General features: G+C 35.2%; 1 protein-coding gene across 1 annotated transcript in view; it reads right to left on the bottom strand.

Annotated features, from left to right (window-relative positions):
* Positions 1–900: 900 nt before the first annotated feature.
* The window catches only part of BNIP2 (BCL2 interacting protein 2), a 28713-nt gene continuing 19263 nt past the window's right edge, over positions 901–10350 (bottom strand). Inside the window, exons 8-11 of the mRNA XM_077747797.1 lie at positions 9117–9203; positions 8892–8990; positions 8116–8151; positions 901–5340 (exon numbers count right to left, since the gene is read on the bottom strand). Coding sequence (XP_077603923.1) covers positions 5289–5340; positions 8116–8151; positions 8892–8990; positions 9117–9203 — 274 coding nt within the window. The 3' untranslated portion in view covers positions 901–5288. The remainder of the gene's footprint in view (positions 5341–8115; positions 8152–8891; positions 8991–9116; positions 9204–10350) is intronic.

The following is a 10350-nucleotide window of genomic DNA, read 5'->3' as shown; positions in this document are numbered from 1 at the left end:
CCTGGAAGTGACAGCACGCCAGCGGGCCAGGAGGCCCCGCCCAGCTCCTCCTCCCACACGCCACTCCAAGCCTCGCCACCGGAGGGTGTGGCATGGAGGGAGGGGCGTGGGGCCGGCCGCTTTCAAGCCGGTGACCCGTGGACCAGCTTCCTTTTGAGTTAATTCACCAGGTTTACCAAATCGTTCATAATAATCTTATCCACTGTTAAACACGCAATTAGGAATGTTAGGGCAGTCACATTTTATGCCCGAAGTGGGTTCAGGGTAATACTTTTGTAGATCCTGCAATACTAAATTGACCAATTCTGAAAACATTAGAGCAGGTATTAGTTTATGACTCAAAATAGGGCTGCAATTCATTTAGCCCAGCAAGTTCTTGTGAATTCTGAAGAATTTTAATGTGGGAGAATTTGTATTTAAAATTTGTACCTAATGCAAGACAAATATTTCAATATATATTGAGTTTACATAAACCCAAATGGCATCCTAAGTGGACTATAGGCAGCAGTATGTGTACAGCTGTTTGCCATTAAGTAGCTGAACAGTGATTGAGGAGTAAATACATAAACAAGTGCTATCAAGTGGAACCTCTATAAACAATTTTGTTAGCTAAACATTCTCATTTAAGCTATGTTTTCAGCCACTTACTGACCTGATGTTACTGCTGGATTCCCCACTACGCCCATTCTAAACTATGAGACACAAAATTTGATAGTGTAGACAATGTTTAAAGTTAAAGCAGGATAAACACTTCACCCCTTTGAAGAACAGAAAGTAGCGCCCAGGCTACAGAAAGAAACAAAAGGTCTAAAACGATTGAAAGGCTTACAAGATAACTCAGTGTAAAAATTTAGTAACATAATGGAAGCCAAAATATACGAAAAAAATGAGTCAAAAACAAACTTTCCAATTAATTTATTTAAACTCATGAATGTTGCAAAAGTATGATGTGCAACAAATCAGGACACAAGCTCTTGTATTCCTAACAAGTCAGAGGAAAATAAAATATTACATCTCCTTAGTAAATCAAGACCAACTCTTATTTCTTACAGGGATCACATCAACATCTTGCACACAGTCATCAGAACTAAGTTTCTCACACTGTAAAACGACAGCACCAGCCTAGGCAGCATATTTTGAATAGTGAAATGATCACATCACACTGTGTCTACATGGCAACATGTGACCTTACATTAAGAAAAATATTCAAATTTTTGGAATTTGTATCAAAGTGTGTTAGTGTCTAACTCTAAATTGTGTTCTATGTGAACAGTGTCCAACCAGCTGTGCAAGACAGCAGCCCAGAACACCTCCAATATGTACTAGTTAGGTTTATGTAAATGAACAGTTCAAGGGGCATAACTTTAGAAAGTCTGTATATAAAAAGTGCAGTGGAGCAGCAAATTAGTATGATTTTCCAAGTTCCTCCTTAGCCACACTGATTGTGAAAACACAGATTTCAAAATGTAAATGTTTTAACCTCCTATAGAAGGTCATATAAGATAGACTCCGCTATCTGAAGCAGTTTAATATGATTCTATATCAATCTGAAAGCATTAAACCTTTGATTTTCATGAGGTGTTTAAGTGCTTTATGTGAACGTTATCCTCAAAACAGAAGAAATTAAGTAGATCTAGCATGGATAGTTGAAACAAAGTAACAGTTCTGTTCAAATTTTAGAGTCACTCATGTTTAACACATTACCTTATTTTCAAGTATCATTTAAAAATTTACAGGGAAGTTACTTTACTGGGACTCACCACTGATCTGATTCTAATTCATTCAGAATCTTGGGATAGGGAAGGGGCAAGTGAAAGGCTCCCTAGGTAATTCTTCAGCACTATTAGAATACCGCAGAGTCCGTCTCCACTGCCCTTGCCAGCTGACCTTCTCACATGAGTGAAATTAGTAATGCTTTCTCCCAGCAACCCAACTCATCTGACAATCCCTGGTCCCTGTGACAAGATAAACTCTAACAGAATAGTTGGTCTAATTAATAAGCACATTTAACTCCTCTATTCCTTTCTTTTGAGGTTTGTGACCCAGTTCTCAAATAAGCTAAATAGGATGGGGGAAAAAAATAAGCATGAAAACAAGATGGAAGGGATTAGCAAATTTCGATTTCCAGCCTATCTTCTCCCTTCTGAAGGAGCAATGTTAGTAATTTTCCATATACAACACAGGAAAAAGGAGGACAAAGCTACTGTCACTTTATATATACCTTTACCAGGAAACTGGCCTGTTCTACCCGATAGTACCCTAATGCTAATTTACCTGTCAACTGAAGAAACCTAAAAAAGCCACTTCTGCACTAAATCAAACACTTCCAAATTCCCTGAGCTCCCAAAAAACAGCCAAATAATAGTGATACAGTCATCTACAAGAAGTCTATATCATAAAGCAGATCCCTTACCTTTTTAAATTCTGAAATTACAGTTGAAGAAATTCTAGATACTGATATGTGCTCATCAATCAGCAAATTTCAGTACTCACTGCAGTTACTAAATAGTGATGTCCGCTTTGGAAGACACTGTTTACCAACCTTATAAAGTATAAAAAATAACCTAGTCCTAAACTTTAATCTGAGCACTGTCATTGCCGACCCTCTGTTCAAATTTGCCTCTGTATGAAGAGACAAAGCAGAGGAGAATACAAATTCTCATTATGGGTGTTCTCAGTCTTTGCTCCTTCATTCCAGTCTGCTTTCTCACATACGCTGTGTGAGGCCTGCAGGCTTCCCTGCTGAATACAAGAAAGCCCTCTGCACGGTGCCAAGAGCTGCCCTTGCAGCACTGCCCTTCCATCCAGTGACATCTGAGAGAATCCCTTTATAGTTTCCTTTCTCTTACTTCCTGGTTTTGTTATCTTCCTTTCAAACTATCCTGCTAGATCTTACTTAGAATCCCCTTACTTAGGAGCCCCTCCAGGCTCCCACCCAAGTTAAAGGTTATTAAGCTTAAACTGTGAGGCCAATACAGCGTCTTTCCTTGGTGCTACTTATGAATACGACTAAGCAGAACACAACCAAATGACTTTATATGAGAAACTTTGGACTAAGAGGCCCTCAGAGGCCAAGTACAACAAAATAGAGTGACAAAAACAAAATTAAACCATTTAAGTTAGATCCATGACTCCAGGAGAAAGAGGAAGTAATACAATTATATTACTTTCGCTTTAATCGGTAATTGAAAATAAAAATTGAATGATATGGGGGAAATGTCACACAATAACAAAGTACTAATAACAAACTGAGTAAATGCTTTTTCTCTAACGTACTAGTTATGATCTTAAGCCTTAGGGTTATGAAACATTTATCATGGGGCACATCTCTATACCAGACTCCATTAAGCTGTAGGTTAGAACAGGTATGTTTTAATCCAGCGATTCACAGCACATCCCTTTTGTTACATCCCAAGTGTTAACACTGTTCCCTCTGAATTTTAATGTTCTAACAGATGATGAGCTAGTTGTACTTTAGAAAAGTATTTAAGAAAATACACCACTTTTGCAACAAGCTGTACCTGTAGTGACGAAAATGCTTACAAAACCAAAAGTGAATGAACACAATAAACTGTTGAAACTGAAAAGCTCTGTACTTAATGTGGAGGAAAACCACCTATTTAAAAAGCTCAGCAAACTGTGAGCAGGATAAAGACTTTTATAGATGAAAGACTACTTAAAGAGCTCTACAAATATAGATTCCAATCACAATTAAGTTCAATGATCGTACATTCATAATTCTCATATGGTAGATCCAGAAGGAATGCCTAAGTTGTTACTGTTAGTTTGCTTTTTCAACACAAACTGTTCTAAGGTTTGAGCAAGCAATAATGGTTTTGGCTTTAGTTGCCATAATGACATTAGTTTAGGAAGCCTAAAAGCTTAGCTCTCCTCTGCTTCAATTTTGCTACTCTAGGACACTCTTTGGTGAACTGCCTCATAGGAAGGCCCAGAGTGTGGCAATACCCTCAGATTTGGAGGATACCAAGTCTTCCAAATGAGTCACACAAGTACATGACACAATATAAGACCAATCTGTTGTTTTAGGATGATTTTGAGGGCAATTAAGTTCTGTCTGGGCACCTAAGTACAGTATATTTTAATATAGAGAGTCAAGATACTTACCAAATTAAACAAAAGTTTATACACTTACATTAAATGTGTCATCCGAAACAGCATAATGCAGTGATACTCTAAGACTTACAAAATAACTTAGTTTTACAGTACTGTCAACATGATTCAAAAGAAAATGTGAACACACATGGTATCTGACTAGGTCAAACACTAACTTACTATCAAGTTTAAATAACTGATAAAGTATTTTGGTAAAGTGCCCACACTGAGAGCAGTTAAAAAAGCAGCCCCTATTTTCTACAGAAAAATAGTGACAGTGAAGAACGCATCGCATTCTCTGAATACTACACTGCACCCACAATTTCTGGAGCGTGAAACCCTGGACACACAGCTTATTTCACATTAGTGAACAACCCTAAACTTTTTATAATAAAGTTCTGACTTTTGGCCAGAAGATAAAATGTCTCATATATACATATATACAAATCCCAATTCTTAGCCTCTGAAGTTTAGTTCTAAAAATGGCTTTTTGACTGGTCATTAAAGTTTAAAAAGGAAAAGGTCTGCAATGCATTTGTATTTGCGCTTCTGAATTAAACGGCATTTATTAAATGAGAAAAAAGGATAGTATTAATCTACTTAGATTATGAACATGACCTTTGGGTATTCATGAGAACCAGTTTAACTGTCCCTCATCTTATAAGCAACTCTATTTTGTAAGTTACCCAGAAAATGTGTCTAATCATCTACAAGAAACAAAAATTCAAACGTGTATTTTACAAATCATGGTCTCATTTACCTGCATATTCTTCCATGAAACAGGTATACATTAAAAAATATTGCTCAGAAACATAAAAATATATATTATCTCTTTCCTTTACCATTTAGGCATATAAATACTTTACTGAAGAAGATGTATCATTCAACAAACAAATGCAAAAACTGCTTTATATAAAGTGTGGATCTCTGCTATTTAGCAATATAAAATATAAAATAAGTACAATATAATTAGCTAATAAAGAGCTAAATTCAAGAGATTTGCAAACCAATACAGCAGTGAACAGTCCCTTATACAAAAGTCCATTAAGGAAGAATCAAGTCAATTTTGTAACAGGTTACATAAAAATCAGGGCCAATAAATGCATTATAAATGCAAAAAGAGAGCACTGCTTCATCAGCACATTCTTCAGTCTTGTCTGGACTAGATGCCAAACTTACTGTTCACTTTTCGGTTCATCCTGTTTTCCATTAAGCTCTTGATCAACTCTGTTTAATGAAAAAACAATACAGATAATAAGACACTAGCAAGTGAACAATTTCCTTTTAAAAACTGTGATAACTTGTAGCATAGAATATTATTCTGTTAAAAACAAAGCTTTGCAAAGAAGCATAGTAAAAAGGTTACCAAACATTTCCCCAACCATGAAAGATAATTTTTAAAGACAAGAGGACACTGGCAAGAAATGGACTGTTGTTTCTTTAAAGACTATAAAATACTTTACATACAAATGCCCATAAACTTTATTAAAAGTTCAAACTGTAACAAGTATATTAAAATCTTGGAACCATAGCATGGCTGGGGCAGGGATCTAAGTGATGAGAAAGTGGCAGGAAAAACAACTCCCTCAAAAATGATTTTGTTAACTGAAATATTAAAATGACACCAACTGATCAATATTTTTAAATTCAGTGATAAAAATGCATATTTATAGAAATCAGAATTATTCTCTAGAATTTACTAGTACACTTTGAATAGAAATGCCTTTCACTTATTTTGATAGTGAGAAGCCATCGAATTTAATAATCAGAAATACCAAGATGTGGTTAAAAATCTGCCTGGATTAGTAGTGTGTGGCATAGAGGCCCTATCAAAATTTAGGCAAGTGGGGATTAGAATTATGTATTACCACACAGTTATAAACAACCTTTTAAGGAAGATAATGTACAATAGTCTATTTATACTAGTTCGAATTACTGATGGAGGGGAGTTTAAGATAATTTGGTGTCTTGTTCACATTACTATCATCACTACCGATTACTAGGATCACCTGAACATTAGCAAATGAGCCCTAAATGTGTTGGTCTGTGGTAAAGCCAGATTAACATTTAAAAACTTTTTTTTTTTTTATGCTGGTACCAAAAATTTGAAAGCTACATATTCTTGGTAAGGCCTGCAATATACATCCAATCTTTGCAACATCTGAAATATCCTTATGAACGAATTTCACACTTTATTTTTAAACTATATTCAAAAATCTTAACAACTATCATCTCCCTGGCCACACTTGGCACTGAGGAATTGTTCGAAAGAAACACCTACAACATTTAAAACTATGGCACTTCCACACTCGGTTTTGAATCCTCATTATTACCAGTACTCATCGTAGGGATTTCACCTTAAGTAATAAGCTCCTCCACATACAGCCTCTGTGAAATTTTTGAAAACATGCTCCTTTATTTTTAAAACTTGAATGTTACCATTTTCAAGCTAACAAGGATTATTATTTTTTAAGAGTAAAAAAAACCTTGTAAAAAAATGAAGACGTGCCTGGAAGATACATGTCAAGGTTAAACAGAAGTTTAAAAAAAAGAAAAAAAAATACTGGTAGGTTATCAAAAAATACATTTAAAAAGTACAGTTCCACTATTTTTCTGATGCCTAAATTCTAGGTAATTGAATACTAAGAACTTTGTAAAAAGACACAGCAGATTTTATCAACAAAGGTAATTCATTTTGAAATCCACAAAGCAGCTGGCTTCAATATACAATTACAGATTATATTTTTAATTGCAGTTGTCTGTCTGGCAAGTGTACACCAGTGCCTAGAAAGAAAATTAGCAATATCTAAAATTACTGTTCACATCTCTATGTTAAAATGTTTGTTAATCTCTTAAGTACCATGATTCTATCACATGGTCAATAGAATTCTTGCTCATAAACAGAGGCAAAATGTATTCAAAGTTAAGAATGTTTCAGTTACGGGGTGCCTGGGTGGTTCAGTCGGTTAAGTGGTTGACTTCAGCTTAGGTCATGATCTCAAGGCCTGTGGGTTTGAGACCTGCTTCGGGCTCTGTGCTGGCATCTGAGAGCCTGGAGCCTGCTTCGGATTCTGTGTCTCCCTCTTTCTCTGCCCCTTCCCTGCTTGCTCTCTCTTTCTCAAAAATAATAAACATCAAAAAAATTTTTTTTAAAGTTTCAGTTCCTTTTAATTGGTTCCTTAGAATGGTCAAAGTGATAATAACTACATAAAAATTTCTCACCTTAACTCTTAAGAGACTGTATTAAACCTGTTTTGCTAATATGTCATTATTTTAAAAAGTCCATTAACAAGTTAGCTCCAAGTCCTACACTGTTTCAATTAGTATATAAAATGCTAACTATTTTATACCCTTGCCTTTCATGTTCTATGCCAAGGTATTAATAAGCTAATAGTTTGTTATGCTCAAAGCAGAAGTATTCAAAATTAAAGATGAAAAGCAGAGAGTATTTAACTATTAAATGGTATACTGAATTTTAGGTATTTTATTATATGTAGAATTTGACTGGTTAGCAGGACATTTATAAGCATACAGGGAAATCAATGTTGGTTAGCCAAAGAATATGTGCACTGCAAATATAATCATTAACCCCTGGGAAATAAATGGATTCCTTAAAGAAGTACATATATATTTGTCAAAAGCACTAGACATATTTTGAGAATATGGTGAACAGATAAAAGTCTTAGAGGTAACTGGTTTTTCAAATAGCATTCTTAGCAATTTCTCTGGTTTTGTCATCACCGTGTATACCAAAAAGAAGTGAAGAGGGACTGTGGCCTTTACTTCCTAATTGGCATTATACATGGTGTTAAAGCAGGGTGAATCCAAGCCATATTCAGCATCAGGAATTTTGGATTCACTCTGTATTTGGATTCTGGAGTATGCTTATATTTACAGATGCTATTATCTTTGTCTACAAGCTAACCAACCAATAAAGAAGAGTTAGTCTGTGCAATGCAAATGGACTAGTCTAGATGCAACCCAGTCAAGGTGTGCATATACCTTTTTTGTTTCTTTTTTAACTTTTCTTCTTCATACCTTGGTAGGGAAGAGTTATTTCAGTAAATATACATGTTATGAAGATGAACAAAAACTCGAAAAAAGGCACTGACAATAAACTCATATAAGTCTGCAGGTAAAACCAAAACTTAATACACTGTGGAGAAAGTCAAAACTGACCTAAGAAATCTGGCTAGACACATTAAAAGGACTAAACCTCATATTAGCAGAACAAAAAACTTTTTCCATATTATGGCAGTGTGATACTCAAGTATTTGTGTTAACAACCTTCTACCAATTCTTTATAAAAGTTAGAAAGAAGTGGATTTGGTAAACAGAACATATTCCAGCCACTGGAATGTCCTGCGGTTAGGCTGATATAAATAATACTGTATTTCTCCAGTAACAGGATTATTTAATGCCATGATGAATTTACTCATATTTGGAGAGCAGCATGTTCAAGTCTGGAGAATGTACTTTAGTACTGACCAACCAGGAAATCACCTCTTAAGATTGTAAAGAGTCTTCAAAAATGAAAATTAATCACAACCAGAAAAATACTTCCTACTTCTTCAACTGATAGCCTGAAGAAAATGGTGACTTACGGGGAAGGTGTTGGAAAATGGCTTCTTTCCCTTTCCGTTCATTACAAAAACAAGAGCAGTTACAAAATACTTATAATACAGGAAATGAAAAATAGTGAGTATTGAAAAATATTTACCTCGTGCACATCAAAATATAACGGTCCAATATAATTAAAGAAATAAAAGAAAACATACTGTTTTATGCATTCTGGTATGCCAACATATTCCATGGGGACAAGTTCCGCTAGTTCTGCCAAATTAAAGACGTATCTAATTTTTTGGCTGAATTTTGAGCTATGGAAGAAAATAAAAATAATTACCTAAATATTCTGACCAAGAGAACTGACAAATTCATACAAGGAGTTTGTGTTTTTGTTTCTAGTTGTTTTTTTTTTAAGTCAATGGCTCTCAGAAAATTACCTAATAAAGGGTCTTGTAACAGCTAGAAGTGTTCTGATAAACCATGAGGGATGTACAATGATTAGTGATTTTAGGTTTTTCCGTAACCTGGATTTAAAAAAAAAGAAAAAAGAAAAAAGAAAGAGAAATAAAAATTTAAAAGCTCTACAAATTCTAATGCTGGAAGAAAAGGTTAAGACATCACTAGGTATGTACAACGTTATACAAAAAAACTCTCATCCATAAGTTCATTTAGATGTGGTATTTCTAAAGACAAGAAAATGCACTCTTGAATTCTGATGGTCACTCCTACTACTATGACATGGACTTTACTTCATTTGGCTAAACTTATGTCCATCCACAGTACAGCCTGTCATTAAATGTCTGCCAGATATATTCACTTTTCTTTAGGATTCTGTCAACCATGGGTAGAGGCTAATACTGAATACAGAGGTAAATTGTTTTCATTTTTCAGGAGGAGGGAACTGGTACTCATTTCTTCAACGTTATGAAAGGCATTGTGCCAACAGAAAGCTGGACGTGATTACCACAGGAACAGGAAATGTAAATCAGATCTAACATGTCCTTACAGAGTCTAAAATACCAAATAAAAATTAAAGGCATTATTCTTGATGACCTATAATGACCAAATAAAACTGTTTTATCAACGTATATTTCACACTTAAATTGATTATTGAGGATTTTTTTTTAAATAATAAAAACTAGCTCCTGCCATGGTTAGGGATTTAGAGAAACCTATTAATGAGTCTGAGTTCATTAAATTAGTTCAAACTAGGTATAGTCAAATCAAACCCATTAGAGAATCAAAGTTCCTTCCATTCGCATGGATGAATAACTCTCAGGAGAACACACTTCTGGAGCTCACTCCAGAGGAAGATTATAGCGGAGCACCTTAAAAACCATAAGGTAGGGGCACCTGGGGGGCTTAGTCAGTTAAGCGTCGGACTTCGGCTCAGGTCATGATCTCACAGTTTGTGAGTTTGAGCCCCGCATTGGGTTCTGTGCTGACAGCTCAGAGCCCAGAGCCTGCTTTGGATTCTGTGTCTTCCTATGTCTCTGACTTCCCCTGCGCACACTCTCTCTCTCATAAATAAACATTAAAAAAATTTTTAAAAAACCCCATAAAATATGCTAAGCACCATCAGTTAGGCAAAACTAAGTTTTCCATCCTTTCCTAAAATGTAAATTACGGGAAAATATTCAGTGTGGTATAAATAAGGAGAAATATGTAACT

Source organism: Crocuta crocuta, unplaced genomic scaffold (assembly GCF_008692635.1).
Source record: "Crocuta crocuta isolate KB4526 unplaced genomic scaffold, BGI_CrCroc_1.0 scaffold130, whole genome shotgun sequence".
Lineage (NCBI taxonomy): Eukaryota > Metazoa > Chordata > Mammalia > Carnivora > Hyaenidae > Crocuta > Crocuta crocuta.
Note: the sequence above shows the minus strand (reverse complement) of the source record. Positions and strands in the feature narration are given on the sequence as shown.